General features: G+C 30.0%; 4 protein-coding genes across 12 annotated transcripts in view; 2 read left to right on the top strand and 2 right to left on the bottom strand.

Annotated features, from left to right (window-relative positions):
- The window catches only part of mnd (L-type amino acid transporter minidiscs), a 43,755-nt gene extending 38,657 nt beyond the window's left edge, over positions 1-5,098 (top strand). The window contains exon 9 of the mRNA XM_031972831.2: positions 1,573-5,098. Coding sequence (XP_031828691.1) covers positions 1,573-1,634 — 62 coding nt within the window. The 3' untranslated portion in view covers positions 1,635-5,098. The remainder of the gene's footprint in view (positions 1-1,572) is intronic.
- Positions 2,658-10,709, bottom strand: LOC116425309 (ubiquitin-conjugating enzyme E2Q-like protein 1). Its single transcript, XM_031972837.2, has 4 exons — positions 10,494-10,709; positions 9,969-10,313; positions 6,252-6,659; positions 2,658-5,950 (listed from the first exon to the last, which is right to left on the bottom strand). Exons 2-4 carry the CDS (start codon positions 10,218-10,220, stop codon positions 5,822-5,824), a joined length of 789 nt encoding a protein of 262 aa, XP_031828697.1. The 5' UTR covers positions 10,221-10,313; positions 10,494-10,709; the 3' UTR covers positions 2,658-5,821.
- Positions 10,433-17,614, top strand: LOC116425310 (centromere protein I). Of its 9 annotated transcripts, none has more exons than XM_076366422.1 (17): positions 10,436-10,917; positions 13,629-13,729; positions 13,903-14,025; positions 14,168-14,293; positions 14,371-14,520; positions 14,625-14,713; positions 14,786-14,916; positions 14,991-15,171; positions 15,252-15,364; positions 15,430-15,584; positions 15,657-15,857; positions 15,927-16,033; positions 16,169-16,360; positions 16,456-16,580; positions 16,659-16,785; positions 16,909-17,079; positions 17,175-17,612. In XM_076366422.1, the coding sequence occupies exons 3-17, from the start codon at positions 13,974-13,976 to the stop codon at positions 17,235-17,237; spliced, it is 1,983 nt and encodes a 660-aa protein (XP_076222537.1). In that variant the 5' UTR covers positions 10,436-10,917; positions 13,629-13,729; positions 13,903-13,973; the 3' UTR covers positions 17,238-17,612. The 9 variants fall into 9 exon arrangements, with proteins under 9 accessions (XP_076222543.1, XP_076222537.1, XP_076222536.1 ...); XM_076366421.1 differs by having other exon boundaries at positions 10,436-11,115; XM_076366423.1 differs by lacking the exon at positions 10,436-10,917 and adding an exon at positions 11,413-11,513.
- LOC116425308 (transmembrane protein 231-like) lies at positions 11,555-13,631 on the bottom strand. Its single transcript, XM_031972836.2, has 5 exons — positions 13,465-13,631; positions 13,139-13,302; positions 12,937-13,059; positions 12,653-12,860; positions 11,555-11,838 (listed from the first exon to the last, which is right to left on the bottom strand). Exons 1-5 carry the CDS (start codon positions 13,601-13,603, stop codon positions 11,576-11,578), a joined length of 897 nt encoding a protein of 298 aa, XP_031828696.1. The 5' UTR covers positions 13,604-13,631; the 3' UTR covers positions 11,555-11,575.
- Positions 17,615-17,664: the final 50 nt, after the last annotated feature.

Here is a 17,664-nt window from a genome sequence, read left to right as displayed (position 1 = left end):
AAGTAATTGACGGTGCAGATAATGAATTATAACATTTTTGAAAAGTTTGAATATTTATTTTATGTTAATAAGAATTTTAAAAGTTAAATTTAAAACCTTAAAAATGATAAAAATTTACAGAGTTTACAATTGTCAGAAAATATATGATGTTTTTGGTGAAGCACTATCAGAACTTATAATGATCTGTATTATTATTTATTTGATTCTTTAAAAAATGACATAAATGGAACAAATTCAATAATGAAAATGAAGTAAATGTTGCTCTTCTCAAACCGAGCTAAACTTTTTGTCTGGTAAACTGACAAGCTACTATCTGAGTAGAATGGAAAATTAGATTTAATAACACAGAATACGATTTAAATTAAATTGTTTTGAAACTTTTTCTAAAAAAGCGATTGAATTGGGATGAAAAAAACTTATTACTGAACCTAATGTATGAAAATTTACTCACTAAACTTGCTAACACTGTTTCTACTGGTTTTGTAAAACTTGTGGCATACTTATAATACTACGCTTCAAATTTATAAATTCGTCAAGAAACTTATTGTATAAACATTAGTGATAAAGATGGAAGCTACTTGTTTACCGTAACAGTACTAAAAATGCATTTTGGATTACCAGTTAGTAATTAACAGTCAATTTTACAAATTTTTTACATACGAGATTGAAAAATATTAATGAACCGTTTAAAACAATTAATTAAACACATTACTAAAAATTGATGTCATTGAAAATTAGAATTTTAGAAACATTGCGTTCTAGCTATCGGAAATAGCTACAAATCTTTCGAGATGACTTTTCTTCAGAAATTATTTGTTACATTTTATTTCTCATATTCTTTACGATACTTCTTTTAATACGACAAACATAAGACAGAACATAAACATTTAATATAATATTCCATACCAACGAATTTCTTTAAATATACCAACACTTTCGTTTCTTTGAAAACAGCTTACAAATCAATGCCCATTTATTTACTTTTTTGTAATTGTACAGCTGTTTAATGACCATAAGTTAGTAAATCTATAAACTATAACACTCAACTATAACTTTAAATTTAACTTTATGGATTAATAAAATCTTTTTCGTTCTACTTTTTTCTCGTTATCCCAGCTGTTTCTCAATTAAATACAAAACGTTATCATTGACTCAAAGCTGCCAACACGTTTAACACTAAAACTACCGAATAGGTAAAAATAACCCATTCCTGAATTCTTCTTCTACAATTATTGAAAAGATAACAAATGCTTCTCTGAAAAAGTATACACAAACTGAATTTTATAGGTCAGTCGAAATCCCAATAGATATACTCTGAGAGTTTCTACAGAAAAATTTAAAAGAATCAACTTGTCTGCTCGATAGTTCTAGTTTTCTCCTCCAATGTTCTATTGTTTTTATTTCCTAATTACAGCTATTTTCAATCACCAATTTGCTGTTCGTCAGTACGGTTACACGCCATCACTAAAAACTGTAAAACTGTGAAGTAAAAACACACCTCCTACCCCTGCTGTTCCACTAGACATCAAGTCATCTTCCAACTGTAATAACATTCGATCTTCCCTGTTACAGATAATCTGAACATGATATGCGTGAAGCTATTCCTCTGTGTGCAAGAAGAGAAAAGCGATTGAGATGCCCAGACGAAACGCTTCGTTCGCTGTAACGCGTGTGTACAGCTTTCCACGGGATCCTCGTAAGACGAGCACCACCGACGCTACCAAATCGACAAGCTCGTTTCATACGCGTTAACCAGAAAACACGCGCTCGACGGTTGCGCGTCTCGATTGAATCGAGCGCAACATTCCAATAAAATCTGTGCCGTTTCGCGCGGACTTTGCGAATCACCGACATGTCCTGGACGTAACATTCGCAACCCCGCGTTTCGTATGCGCACACACCACCCAGCACATACTTAGCACGTAAGAATGCAGTTGATGGTGTGTCAATTATCGAATTCCTCTATCGTAACACAACAACGCGAGGTCCGCTCGAGAGGATCGCATAAACGCAATCGCGAGACATCAGCCGCGTTTAGTTCTAAGGAGATTACGTGTTCCCAACGATTAACGCGCATTGATTCGCAATAGGGGCTCGGATGACTACATTGAGCGTTAGGGAATACGCTTAACTTAAAAGCGAGCAGCGATCTTTATATGCATACGTTAGATCTTCGTTTCTCCATGTGATTGTTGTATGAGAAACTATTGTTGTATTGAATCATATGGCATCGTTTTTGATTCAGTAATCAGGATCAGGAGTTATGATGGTATAGTGAAGTCTCTTCGGTACTAAAAGTCTAGAATCTGTACTGAAAAGTAATGAAGTTACTTCGGTACTAAGTCTAGAGTTTAAAAATGATCTGGTACAGGCAATATCAATATCTCGTTAAAACAAGATTTGAATTTTAAAAGTAATCGTTATCTATCGGGGAATTCAAAATGATGCTATCTGAGTCTGAATAATTTATGATAAAAATTTAACATGGATATATAGTAATCGCTGCTCTCTTTTCAACCTAACATGTCCTCGGAAACTTGACATGGTATTTTGATCGTTAAACGCATCTTAAACACATCGATCATGCGAGTTTAGACACAAAAGTTTTAATCGTGTATAGAACATTACGTTCCGTGAGCAAGAAATACATGCCAAACTATCAATGTAATCGAAATGTTTATTTAAATGGACAAAGAAACGTCTCGTACAGTAGTCAAACCGAATCATGGATACGCGATCGATTATCAACGCGCACAGAACGATTTAGACACTATCATGCTATCGGTAAAACTGTAGAACAATTATTTTGTGTAATGATGATTTTATTATATTCGCGTGCATAATATTGTAACATAAACAAATCAGCCGTACGTATTTATATTATTTAATTGTACATACGACACGAGCAACCATAAGTTATTTATCATCTTTCATATACCGATAAACTGCTTTCTTTAATAAGTTCTCGCTGATGTATCCATAAGTAGCAGTAACTTTTACGTACGTACTCGTTTTAATGGGCACATTTTCCTTACTAGTTAAACGTGCCATTAAATTATAAAATGCCTAAACGTGAAACCGTAGAATTACGCTCAAATTGTTGCGGAAAATATTTTTGAACGTTTTTTAGGGTGGCGAGATAGAATTTACAAATAGCTGAAGAGTGGCGAAGAAAGTATTTCTTCCATTTAAATTCGTATCATCTCGATACTACAAACAAAGCTGCTGATTATTATAAACGTTTTTGTAGACGATATTGTAGCTGTGACCATCAGTGGGATGTATCAAGAGAACAAAATTGTAATTTAGGGGAAACGATATTTTTCCGCAAAAAAATATTTTTTATGGCAATGTAACAAAGAAGCAATGAATTTAAACTGTCAATAACAACCGTTGACGTGCCTTGTATATCATCAGAAAAGAAAAAGGAAGATTGTTAAAGTTACAGAAGTGTGTAAATTATTAGCTTCGAATCATAAACAAATTTATGTATGTTACTTATGTTAATTTAATATTTGTAGATTATTACACTTAATCGATACATTTTTAGGTAATCTTCGAATATGATGCCACGTACAGATTAGGAATTTAGTGTTATTAAAACATAATGACAGTTTTACAAAATTTGAATTGATTCAATGAAATGATAAGTGCATCCTATAACGTGAAAATATTATGAATTCAAATACTTAAATAATTGGTTTTTAAAAACACAAAAAGAAAGGAATAAAACATTTTTATTTAATAATCTTGTTAACGTCTTTATAATTAAATTATAATATATTCAGATAATAATTTTAACACCTCTGTATATAATTATAGTCTACAAAAAAATGAAGCACTCTGAAACATCTATGATGTAATTTCTCAATTACAAGTAAATGTGATTATTGTTACTATTACATTACAGTACGATACCAATGCTTTAGAAAGTTCAGCTACATTTACATTAGCTCAAGAGCAGTTTGGTACACCATATTTCTAGCTCAAGTATAATAAGAGACATTGTTGTCATTTTGCCAACAATTTCCATGTAAACAAAAATTATTAATGAATAGTTAGAATTTATAGCGAACTATAAGATTAAATTCCTCTTTTTTACACTGTACACGAAGCATAGGATTTTTTATAAACTCCATAATACTGTTAGAAAAATAAGAAACTGACAGAAATGTGCCTGATATATAAACAACCAATGTTTTAATGACAGGCACAGTAAAGAATGTAACAAAACTATGAATCGAATTTTATTAAAATACTTATTTGTATTGTAAAGGACAAATAAGTCAACAAACTGTAAACTGTAAGTGAAATGTGAAGAGGATGCCTTTTCATCCTTCGATTAATAAATTCGAAATATTAAATGAAAACATTGATATATACATCTGTGCGTTCCTGTGCGTGTGCATTTATAGTACTAATATTATCTTTAATAAAAAACAAAACAAAATAACGTTTGCATAACGCAATAAAAAATATGAACAAGGGATATAAGAGAAGAACAACAAAAAGTGAAAGATAATAAAAATAAAAACGTAAATAGATATAAAGAAAAGATAACAAGATTGAGCTATTTATAGCTAATGAAACATGTATATTTCATTTAAGTACTCCGAAAAATTTGATCTCAATTTAACATCCATTAAAGATGCAATAATCTTTAGATAAAGAAAATTGCAATTTGATTATAAAAGAATCATGTAAATTAAATAAAAGAAACATGAGTAAATCAAGAACAAAGAAAATAATGTCACATGAAAGGGTAAGGTTCAGCAAGTAAAAAGTCAATGATATTAAGCTTAACCAGATATTAGCGATAATTTACAATAAATACAAGAGGTTTCGCATATTGATCCGATGTAATAATGTAATTGTAATCTCATAACATTGTAAATTATACTATTGCTCAAGTTAAATCTATTTTAGATAGACGAAACATTGCCTGTAGAATAGGTAACAATGTTAAATCTTTTTTCTTTCATTTAGCTATTGTAATATAAAAATGTACTCTACAGGCTCCCATGACATAAATGTATAGGGGGTTAAAATTTTTAACAAACACGAATGAATACATTGCTTTAAAAAATTATATGCCTTCTCCCTGCATTATATAAAAGTTTACTATCATGGATGTAATATTACCATTTTTCATATATAATATTTTTACACACTTTTATGCATGTGCAACAATTTAGTTTATATAAAATGATAGTAGACCAAATTTAAGATCCATCTATAACATCATTTATGAGATGTTTCTTATTTTTCCTCGTTAATAGACTGCAGATTTTATTGATTTGTAACACATATAATTAAACAAAATATAATGAAACGTTAACTTAAACAATTTAATACAGGCATTACTGTTTTCCCTAATTAATCAAATCGTTCAATGCAGAAACAAGTTTCTATATAGTTGCTTTGTAAAAAAAAGACATAAACAAATATCATGAACAAAAATGTTCGCACAAACTTCAAATGGAAGACGAAAAAGTTCAAGGGAAGCCCGGAATGGTCGCTACTTCATGGTACAAACCTTACGGAAACTCCGTGACAGTAAATTTAATGTACAAGCCACTATATAACATTTCGTGTACTGCATAAAACTGGTAACCGTTTCCATTTCTCATCTCAACTAATCTGTTTCCTGTGGGATCCATCAAACACGTTATCGCAACCGTGATGAAGTCACGATACTGTCGTGTTCGAAAGGAAAAAAACAGAACGAATGTAACTGACTCTTGAAACCTGCTCGTGGTGGGCAACGTTCCACTTTTCCCTGAAATAACCATGTTTTGTTTCATCGGCGCCGTTAATGTGATCAACCCTCGGCGAGAGGGGGTGTCACCCATCCGAATTTCTCATGGGTCTTCACGAGGCTCCTGAAGGACTCTTCAGCGGATCTTCTGTTGAATTCTTTGTTTGACTTGGGCTTCCTCGCCACGCGACCCTGAAAATAAGAATTTACATATACTGATGATATATATTGATTATATGAAACTGAGATATAATCAGATCGCAGCTGGAGTCGAAACTTCAACTTTCAACAGTCAATATCTTCGAAAACAAAAATTTTCACTAGAAAAGTGGTTAAGAACTTTTATCAACGATATCTCAGTAAGATATATAATATTTTACAATATATATATGTTATAATAATTAAAAATAATAATTTAAACTATAATAACTTAAAATTATATTATAGTTTATATAAGTTTATAATAAGATAATATTATAGTTACTGCTCCTACCTGTCCCTTAACAATACTGGCTGCAAATTGCGTGATAACCGCCTCAATAGTGTAGCCACTGGCCCAACCTCTCGGTGTAAGAAGCTCCATACAAATAGCACCACCCTCCATTACGAACCCCTTCTCGATTCTAGGCGAAATAACCCGCATAAAGGGTGGTGCGAAAGGGAAGTTTTCTGGGAAGACAACGTGTAAAAGGATGTAAGGTATATTAAGCTCTCTCATATCCGCAGCCAGTTCACTCTCCGGATCGATCTTGTGTAGCCTGACGTGCCATTCGAACAAGTTGTCGTTGACCAATTCTGCGGTGAAGGTCGAGTCGAGCCGATGCTGGGTCCTCTGGATTTCGCCGAGCTCCTTCATTAACCGTCGAAGGCGAACTCTTTTGTCCGGTACCGCCACGGTGCCCTACAATAAATGAGAATATAAAATATCACGGAACTTCAGTTTTATTATACGTATACGTTTTTTCAGGAAATAAAAAGATCGCTAAGTTATAGCGAAGAAAATGGCGTTGTTTACTTCTGTACAAAATATTGATCACTTTTGAGTGGTTATTCTTAAAAAGGGGACTTTCCTTTAGGAGATCGCGTCGCAATGAACATAGAAGAATTTTTTATTTCCGTCGAGTCGTTTGAATTTGTAAAATTTAAAAAAAGAGTAATTTTAGCGTTGTGTCTGAATCGTCGATTAGAAATATCGTGTGTGTCTCATTAGAAAATGCTGAGTGTTTCCAGTGAAACACTTCTAGAGTACAAAGGATTAACTCTACGATGAAAGAATTATTATTAAATTACCTTTTGGGCTTCGAATATTACGATTACCGCAAAAAATGTTAAACACTATAGTGGCTTTAATGTTTTTAACGGGAACTGTATAAATAATTTGCCAGTGTAATTATTTAAGATTTCCAATGAGTTCGATGATACCCTTATTACAGATCATTATATCAATTTTCGATTTCGATCAATTATAGTTCTTCCAGTATTGGTGTTAAATATGTGTGGTCCTCTTGAATCTAGTTTGTGTCCATCTCAAACTAAAGCTTCCGCATTGTTGTCTATAATCTTATCTGATATCGTATCTAGTTCACTTTCAAAACCTTTTATCGCAATATTCAGGGAAAGGTAACAGCTGACTACTAATGGCCATATTGCTACTTTTTTGTCATATCGTATATTCAATCTCTATCATCGTAGCGTAGTTTTGAGATTATGATAAGATTAGTACTTTTTTCTATATGGTCATTATTCTGAATTTTAATTTATTCTGTCAATGCATCCTGTAACTTCCTTATTTAATGCATCTAAATGTGTCAGAAATATATTCAGCTCATCTTACTAAGTTACCATCTCTGCTACATAAGCGGCAAAAAATCATAAAATTATTTGATCTTTAATTTAAACAATATTTGCGATATTTTCAATTCCATTTGCCTTCAACCTACGCTTATCTCTTTAAGTCAATTTCATATTTTTCTAAATCTATTACCAGCTCTATATATATATATTGCTACACACCAATGTATTCTACTTTTAAGTTACCTTACATTAAATATTAGTCAAGTTTAATGATCATTCTTTCCTCAAACAGTCTAGCCTAGACAATCAATCTTCAGAAATAAATTTCTAATATACTTTTATCGCTAAACATTGACTTCATCCGTTAATCCTGATTCATTTGCAAACCTCAACTCGACCTCTCACTCACAACTGAACCCAACAATAATTATAATTTTATTATAATTTTAATTTTTCGTAATTATATTTTATACTTTATCTTCTAGAAAACACAGATTCATTTAAACTGTCTCAAGACAAGTATATATCTATATAGTACTATAGAACACATGAGTTACTCGCTCCATCTGCCTTTTTTAATATAAATATCATACTGTCCTTTTAAACAAAATTTCTTTTAAAAAGTTCTTTTAAAACAAATAATAACTGCCTACAAAGCAATTATAAAGAAACAATTTCATGTTCTCATTTGAAACCACATTGAAATCGGTAAAATTACAAAGTATCGATGTACTATCCCTAATGAGTATAAGTATACACAAACATAGATTATCTCTGTTATTGAAAACACATTAACGTGCGTAACTGTAATACGATAGTATTTATAACATTGTCACGCAACACGATACAATGATTCATAAGAACCATTCATGTCAATGTTCTGAGATACATATACAACAACAATAAGCTATTCATTCGAATACTATAGCACGGTCAGTTACGTTACACCCTTACCGATAACAAGATGACATTATCCGCGCATTTCATTGGCCGTACGTTATAAACCATACTTCATAATTTCGGAATAAAACAGTAAGGATGCGTAAAGATTGAAAATTAAATATCTGAACTTGGAAACACTTGTTTCGTAAATAATTACAATTTTAAGATAACAATTTAAAATAGCGATGCAATTACATACTTTGCAATTTCAACGATGAAAAGGAATCTAATAGAAATGTAAATTGGCAGGTATTTTACTATATTACTATAATTATATTTCCGATTTAGATTCAGTGTATCGAGAAATCATAATTTACGCAATATACTGTTTCGTTTTGTTGAAAAATTCAAAGCTTGAAATACTGTCGAAACTTATATAGCAATATGCTAAAAGGTTCATCAATTAAAGGACCAAATGTAATTGAAACATGATATTAAACAAAATTTAGATAAACTTTAATTGCGTTGTATGACGTTGGAAAAACGTTCCCGATATGAGATAGTTAAAATAAATAATAAAAATTATAATTAATTTAAATAATTAAATAATTAAAAATGTATACTTTAAAAATGACTTTAAAGTAACATTAAAAATCTTATTGTTATAAACCGTTTAAATCGTCCTCGCAATAAATACGATCAAGTATCAATAAACGGTACTGAGATTATTACACGTTTCAAACAATAAAAGTTCAATAAAACCTAACGACACCCCGTATACGATCGTTCTACATTTCAGTATAAATGTCGTCAACAATTAACCGACCGTTGCATGTATGTACAGTACAAAACGATGCAGAATTTGCATAACAATTATAATCGGCTTCAACCAACAGTTGCATTTGTCATATAACAAATAATATAGAATCCGTTCTAAATTCGATTTGTTTGACTTACACTCAAAGCGAAAGACATAGAATCGAAAATTTCCACAGTATCATGAATTCTTATTTAAACTCTCAAGCGCTAAACGATCAACGCGTTGACTGCCACGGCAGTCACAGATAACCAGAACGTCCAAATTGTTCAAAAACGATTCCAATAAAAAATTTGATGTAAAACGAAAATATTTAGTAACGTAAATAACTAGATAACAGTGTATCGTAAGAACTCTGACACGAACTTATTAACCCTTTGCATTCTACAGACTCTATAAACGTATTAAATATTTTAACAAACAAATTTAAAAAACTATCCTAAGATCATTACATTTGCCACAGGCGCAAATCTTGTCCTAAGGAAAACGAAACATTTAAAAAATGTTACGATATAACGTTTCTTAATTTTCGACAGGGTTACTATAATTGTTTGGAGTTGCTGATAGGTTGAAAAATCAACTAGAGCGCTAAGGGTTAAAGGATTCTACTACGTCTTTGTTATGAAAGGATAAATAACATCAGACGAAACGTTGAAAATTCTCGTGGCGGTGAACGCGTCAAAAAGAAAAAAGAGCGCAAAGATCAGTGGGTAATACCTGAGCGGAAGTCCCACTGGACTTCTTGGACTTGAAGAAACAAGTTCCATGACCAGAATTGCCAGCGCCCGAATTTTCAGGCAAAGCACCGTCCGATGGTGTAACCGCGTCTGGCCGATGGTGACGACTAAGAAGCCTTCTCGAAGGAGAGCTCGTCGAACTGCTCGCAGCTTCTGGCTCCGAGATTTTCTCAGAAGACCGAAAGAATTTCCGAAACGCGGCGACTACCTTCTCCTTGGACCTTGTAGACATGGCTAACCACCTTTTTCAGTTCCAATGCTCTGCAATTGGAATGTTGAATCTACAGGAAACCTCGTACAGGCTCGCTCGAATTCATCGGAATCCCTGAAAACATGAATTTCCGATAACAAATCACGGCATCGTCGAGTTTAACGTTAAACTTTGACTCGCGAGCATAGAAACATAATCGTTAGGGGAAGAACAGCCGAGAAAAGCTGCGAAAGGTGAACGTCGCAGCAATATCCGCAGCTGTTCGATGTTGTGGTTCTGTCGCGTTGCTCTCACCCTTTTCTGTCCGTTGATCAAGACTCGCTCCAGGATAGCGGGCACGGTTTCTCGTGGATCATGTTAACGTCGTTTTAACACTAAAAATACTACGGTTCAAAGGACGAATAATTGATGGAAGAACTGTTGTGTATATTAGATGCGACTGTGCGAGGATGCAAGAGGCGGAAGACTCGGAGACACGACACGGCGCAATCTCCACCCTCATTGAACTGATCCAGCGCGTAGTTCGGAAAGAGTCGTTGATTCAGTCGGCTAAGGCTATGTTATTCTTTATTGTTTTTCCTTATAAAATGCCCATTGAGCGTCATGGTTTGATTTATTTGAACCCTTTGCACTCGGAAGTTTCTCGTTAGAAATGTTTAACATTTTTTGACGAGACGAAGACGACATTCCTTGAAACTAACTCGAAGGAAAATCACAAGTACATTGAGGAACAAAGTTATTTTATTCCAATATTTCACGTATCAAGGCATTATACAAAGTTCAACATTAAATATCAGATTTTATAGTTTTACCGCGTCAAATTAAACGGTGACTGAGAGTCGCCTTCCGAGTGCAAAGGGTTATCATCGCTGTAGTTTTCTTTATCAAATATTGCAACTTATTATGTACATCACTGGTTTGTTGATTATGCACTGACAAAAAATATTTACCGTAATAGAACGTCTTATGGGCGAGTATTACAAAAAAAACTCTCGACCGTTAAGGGTTAAAAATCGAATCACGTTGACATTATTTATCAGCCGATTTTCTTATCACGCTATCAAAATTCATTTCTTTTGCCTGTTTTGAAAGTTCTTATACTACCCCTTGGATTTATGAGATTATTTTGAAAGTCAATGTGGTAAAATAGTTTTACGCGAAGAAATGTTATTTTGTAAACTTTATATTGATCCGATTTATGCATTTGATATAGAATGATAACGGATTTTACAAGAGATTGTAGCTGAGCAACAATATTAGCGGGCCGGGAAACTGATACGAAACTTTGAAAATTGGTTCGAACATAGTTCTATGGTAGTATCATTTTATATTAACAATGATTGAACAAGAATGCGGTTTAATTATTGTTGTAAAAATTATTTATTTGTCCATGGAACCATAGTATAACAATTTAAATATTTATTGGAGAATAAAAAAGTCAAAATGTGTTTTGTTATATAAGCGAAGACAAGAAGGCATGATAAATATTGAATCCATGCCCATTTTAGTTCTTCCCAAATACTGGGCTGATAATAAATTAAGTATTCTTTATACATTAGTTCTACATGGATAACTACTTTCTCTTCTTTGGAGAATCTGATTCGATTTGTTATACGTTCATTGCTTATTTTGGCTGCAACTGAAAAATTTGAAGTTATTACGATATTCTATATTTTATAATATTCTTTTTTGATTTCAAATAATAATATTAACTCTTTCACGGTTAGAAATTTTCACGTTTGAACTTTAGCTGCACGTGGCATATAATTCCCAAAACTCTATGATTGAATATCGCAAGATTTAGGCATTAAAATGAGAATGAAAAAAGAATATTACTTTATAACATTATACTTAAAATATTTGTTTCACGTGGAATAATATTTAGACATAATAAATGCAAATTGAAAAAATTAAATGTTTATAAATATGGACATATGAAAATTGGGAAAACTTCTAGAATTCTTTAACACGTTAAATGCCGCACGATTTAACAAAGCAAAATACACAAAATGGAAAAAGTGTAAATCATTTAATTGAATTGCATTATTATTGTCGCACATTCATATAGCTGGATGTCACCGCATTAGATAGCATTATTTATAATATAGAAATGTTTTCAAATAATTATCATTTAATTGAGCAAACTATAGTAATCCAATTTGGTTGGGGGTCACCAGTGATCCCCATGGCATTCAACATATTAAAAATATTTTTTAAGAAACAATAAAAATAATTTCATATAGAATCGAATAATAAATTTAAATAAAATTAACAGATAACAAGAGGATTTAATAATAAGTTTAATTTGAGAAATAAAGAATTAATATAAAATGCATATAAGTTGCTGTTAATATAAAACAAGGTAGAACTATAAGAGCGACAACTAACTATATATCTTAAAATAACATAGAATTAAGTCAGTAGATATCAATGCGTTAACAAATGTTACTAACACTTCCTCTTAGCATTGTGCATAAGTAATTCCTCTAACGAATAGTCAGCCATTTCAATGCTATGATTGTTTAATTTGTAGGAACCTTGACTATTAAGAAGACCTTTTTGCTCCAATGTTAAATCTCCAAAAAATTTTGCTTCCTGAACTTCATCGTGTAATACATAATTAAACACAGCAATTGATTCCATTATCATCTGGAACAATTGCTACAAAAGATAAATTGCATGAATACTTTAGCGCTGTGGATAAGTATATAAATATAATAATGATTTTTAAATTTACCTTTAATTTAAAATTAAAGAAAAGTAAAACATTAAAACTCTTGATTGGTGTGTCTGTATAAAACTGAGCTTCAAATTTCAAAACATCTTTTATTCCATCACTATTTGTATCTATTTCTCGCACCTAAAATTTTATAAATTTAGTAACGGACAGCACACAAATAATTTACTTCAATGAAAACCTAAAAAAATAATCTTTAAACCTTTATTAATATACAGTCATCTGTAATTTTATTGTTTTTATATGTTGAAAATGTCGAACAAACTATAGGATTACTATTGTAATCTCTATATGCTAATAATATATATTTGTAGTTAAATGATATATCAGGTGTTTCTGTGTACACACGATTCATTAGAGAAAAACCTGAAAATTACAAGTTTTAGTAATATAATATTATTATATGAAATAACAAATTAAAAACTTTTTAATTAAAATATATCAAATTCAGGGACTTTTATTATACCTATCGAATTATCTACTGTTGAGAAAGAAACAACATCAATGAAAAATAAAAAGAATGCATACCTCCTGCATTGCTAATAATAAAGAATGGTGTAAAAAACGATAGTATTAAAAAAAATAATACTACAAGTGAGCTTAGAGAACATATTTTACTTTTATATTTGTAACTAACGCAGTTTGAAAATATTTCGATAGCAGCCATATTGACACAATATTTCGAATAACAGTCACAATAATAAAAGGGCGGGAAAATGAAGTTACGACAGGTTGGAATGCTTTCAAACCAAAAATGATTACAAACTGTTTATACGAAGTGAAATATTATTTAGTAAGTCACATATGAAAAGAAATATTAAAAGAATACGTTAGTATAACATTTTAAGCACAATGTTTCAAATGTTTAATACAACAACAAATTAAGAAAATCTAAAGTATTCATATTTATTATTATAATATTAACATTGTTTTGGTTATTCTATAATTCAGAAACATTCATTTCAGTGCAAGTAATAATATATTTAATATATTTTAAGTGAAATATAAATGTTTAAAATCCTGCTATAATTATAACAATGGACAGCAAAGTGCAAAATGATTGTGTAATCTTTTTACAAACATTAAAAGGTACGTGAACAATTATATCAAGTATTACTTACACAAGATGATTGAATATTATATATTTTTTTATCTTAAAGTATATTTTTCTAGCAAGAATAGTGTATTTATTATATATTAAATTATTAAATTCTTTAATATTTTTTTACAGCAAAAGGAAAATCTTTTCATAATTTTCGAAATTCACTGAACACATTACAAACTTATTTAGCATCAAAAGGTTTAGAAGATGAAGATATTAATTTATTAGCAAATATTATTATAAATACAGACTTAGGTTTGTAAATTTTATATACTTAAAGTTAAGCAATAATACTTTATTATATATAATAAACTAAAAGAAGTGTTCAATAGGTGCTACTAAATTAAAGGACTTAATAAAGTGTTTAATTCCAAGACGTAAAATTCCTGAAAGGACCTTTAAATTAATTGCTACTTGGTGTTTATCGTCAGTGAATGAAATACCAATTACTGTATCTATTATCATTATGCAATGGATTATTGGTAATATTATCTTTAATATACAAATATATTTATGGTCATATTAATCATAAATAAGAGTCAAAGATATAAAAGTTCACAGATTTATGTTGCATATGTGATTTTAGGTTTATGGGATTACCAATTAATAGATAGAAAAGTTATAAATATATATTATAGTGTTTTATTTTATGTAATGTTGAAAAAGGAAAGATTGGTAATTATATTCTATATTTTGATTTGATATTCTGTATTGAATGAGTTGTATATTATGTTACTTTTATTTTAGGAAAAACATATAGCATATCTTATTTATGTTTTAACAAAACCTGAAGATGTTACACGTAGAAACGTGACAAGATTGATTACATTACAACAGAAATATTCTCATCCCCAAAGACATATCGTTGTATTATTGTCGTAAGTAATTATATAATCATAAGTAAATTAGTATAGAATTTTTTAACAAAACAATTGTCTAAAAAATATTTTAGATTATTTAAATCTTACAAACCTGAATTAGTTCCTGAAAAAATTGAATCGATAAATATAGAGAGTGTATGGAAACCAATTCCAGAAAAATTGCAAAAAATGCTACAAGCTGCTAAAGAACGCTCAGAAATTCAGGAAATGCAATCCTTACACTTTAAATCGTATAATTGGAATACATTTGAGGTATCTATGTAATAAATATAAAATCGTTATAAGTATATTTTATAAATGCATCCATTTTTTTTTAATTTTTTTCTCAATAGCAAGGAAAAAGAAAAAAATTCTCAACACCGCTATTACCATCTGTGCGATACTTTCAGATTGGTTCTAGAATTTTCAAAGAAAAGGATACATCATCTATCTTTGATATTTCGTGGTAAGTAAATGATTTGGATGTATAATGTACTTGTTTAATAATTCTTGTATAATGATATATTCCAGTATAGAGGATCTAGGAAAATCACATTTTAGCATGGAATTTCCATGTAATGCAATATCTTTGTTAACTAATACAGCTGGATATCATTTACTTACATTTGCTGATTTTCATTATCAATATAGATTCTGTTATAATCTCTACAATACTTTAATAAGAGGTATGTGTTATGATTACAGTTTCTCTATATGTTACAAAAAAAAAACCTATTACAATGTTACTCTTATTTCAGCATTTATTTTGGAAAATGATAAATTTTCGGAAGAAGAAATTAATAAGTTACTTGATATGACTGCTGAATTTTCACGTTATATGCAACAAGGCGTACTTGTTGTTAATCATTTTCTCAGTGAATATCTTTATTTTAATACAGGAGAACATCAATCAAAGTTATTAACTTTATTACAATGGATATCATCAACATCCGTTAGTGGTATGTGTTTAATAAATCAACAGTATTCGTATTATAATAACTTGTATTATAAAAGTACAATATTTACAGATTTACAAGAAAAAGTATTGGTGCATGTGCAAAACATATATTACGAATCTTTCTTAAATGCAAAATGTGAAATTATCAGGACATTGAGAATGTTGATCACAAACTTGGTACATAAAATAATAAATTATAATATAATCTCATTATTTAATTAAGAATGTATTTTATAATGTAAATTATTCTAATGCTAATCAGAGAAGTTACTCGTATCAATGATCACTAATAAAACTAAAAATTTATTATAGTTTGTTAATCAAGGATTTAAAGAAAGCTATCAGAAAACTCCTGCCCCATTTTTAAGAGGAGCATTGGTGGATAATTTTGAAGAAATTATTTCTACTCTTACAAAATTCTCTAAAGATCTTATTGTATCTGGTTTAAATATTCATGTTTATGACACTTTATTGCTTTCAGAAGCATTATCATTTTATGAGGAGGTATGTAATGAAACTGAACAACAGTGTAAATTAAAGATAAAGATTCATATTAAAGTAGTGTTTGATCATTTCATTTTTCAATATAAAATATTCAGGTTTGTAATTTGGAAAAGCGGAATACTGTGATAGGATTTACATTGGCACCACCAGCAGTTATATATGGAGGTTTTCTTACATCGAGTTGTGCAATTTTATCAAGAATCTGTAAATTATTATTACGGTATTTATTTTATGAATTCCAATTTTTTTAACATTTCTTTCTTAAAATTTGTTTCGTTAACTTATAAATCTGGCATAGGTATCATAAAATGAGTATAAAATTCAGTAGAAATAAACAGCAGCGCGAACGAAGTGTACTAAAACGAAATTTAAAAATCATATCTGTTTACGTTCAAGATATCATTGATGCACTGTGGCACGATAAGGTATGTAATTACAATAATACCTAAAACCATAAAAGGACAATCCATTTTTAATGGATATAAAAACCTATAAAGTGTTTCTACTTATTTGATTTTATATTTATGGAAAATTTAAATATTTTTTAGCCTTTTAAAAAACGAAAGAATAAATATTTATTTAATACCATCTCAATGAAAGTCTTAGATGATTTAGAATATTGTAATTTAAATGAGCTGCTAAATATTAGTAATCATTTTGCCATTTTACCTTACATATGTGTATTAACCAAAGCGGGACTTAATATAAGCACAAAAGAGGTGAGAATTCATTTCTATGTTCGCAGATAACTCACAAATAATAATGTTTATAATATTTCATAATTTTTATAATCTACTCTAAAAATTTTTTTTAGGATGCTAGAAGTACATCTTTATATTATTACCCAATGATAAATGAATTTATCAATATATTTTAAACTTAATAACAATTAAGCTGAAAGAAGCTATTGATATATTTTAAACCTAATAACAATTATGAAATAATTAATGTAAATTTATTTATATAAGTTTTAGAATCTTAAAGATATTATAACGCATTAATAGTAATTTTTTTTTTAATTCAACATCAACTTTGTTTCTTTTTTCTAATATACTAACGAGTGCTTAGACGATTTCAGAAATATATGTTACAGGGTCACTCCATGTGCCATAAAAAAAAAATAACAATTCTTATGTTATAAGAGAACTCTCAAAGTTCGATGGTTGCAATATTACGTTTGTACAAAAAATGCCACTATTATGATATTATTAATATAAAAATATCACTAAAATAGGTAAATCACAAAGACGACTTAAGTGTTCAAAGTTATTTTCCCACCCTATAGAATAATTAAGCAGTATAGT

Source organism: Nomia melanderi, chromosome 4 (assembly GCF_051020985.1).
Source record: "Nomia melanderi isolate GNS246 chromosome 4, iyNomMela1, whole genome shotgun sequence".
Taxonomy (NCBI): Eukaryota; Metazoa; Arthropoda; class Insecta; order Hymenoptera; family Halictidae; genus Nomia; species Nomia melanderi.
The sequence above is the reverse complement of the archived record's forward strand: the minus strand, read 5'-3'. Positions and strand labels throughout refer to the sequence as shown.

Excerpts from the sequence above, each read along its gene's own strand:
- LOC116425308 (XM_031972836.2), bottom strand. The coding sequence starts at position 13,603 with ATGGCTGCTATCGAAATATTTTCAAACTGCGTTAGTTACAAATATAAA. Across the intron at positions 13,303-13,464 it reads TATTATTAGCAATGCAGGAG|GTTTTTCTCTAATGAATCGT; the intron begins GTATGCATTCTT and ends TGTAATTTTCAG. Across the intron at positions 11,839-12,652 it reads GCACAATGCTAAGAGGAAGT|TTGCAGCCAAAATAAGCAAT; the intron begins GTTAGTAACATT and ends CAAATTTTTCAG.
- LOC116425310 (XM_076366428.1), top strand. The coding sequence starts at position 13,974 with ATGGACAGCAAAGTGCAAAATGATTGTGTAATCTTTTTACAAACATTA. Across the intron at positions 16,786-16,908 it reads ATGCACTGTGGCACGATAAG|CCTTTTAAAAAACGAAAGAA; the intron begins GTATGTAATTAC and ends AATATTTTTTAG. Across the intron at positions 17,080-17,174 it reads TTAATATAAGCACAAAAGAG|GATGCTAGAAGTACATCTTT; the intron begins GTGAGAATTCAT and ends AATTTTTTTTAG.
- LOC116425309 (XM_031972837.2), bottom strand. The coding sequence starts at position 10,220 with ATGTCTACAAGGTCCAAGGAGAAGGTAGTCGCCGCGTTTCGGAAATTC. Across the intron at positions 6,660-9,968 it reads CCAGTGGGACTTCCGCTCAG|GGCACCGTGGCGGTACCGGA; the intron begins GTATTACCCACT and ends CATTTATTGTAG. Across the intron at positions 5,951-6,251 it reads CCAGTATTGTTAAGGGACAG|GGTCGCGTGGCGAGGAAGCC; the intron begins GTAGGAGCAGTA and ends TCTTATTTTCAG.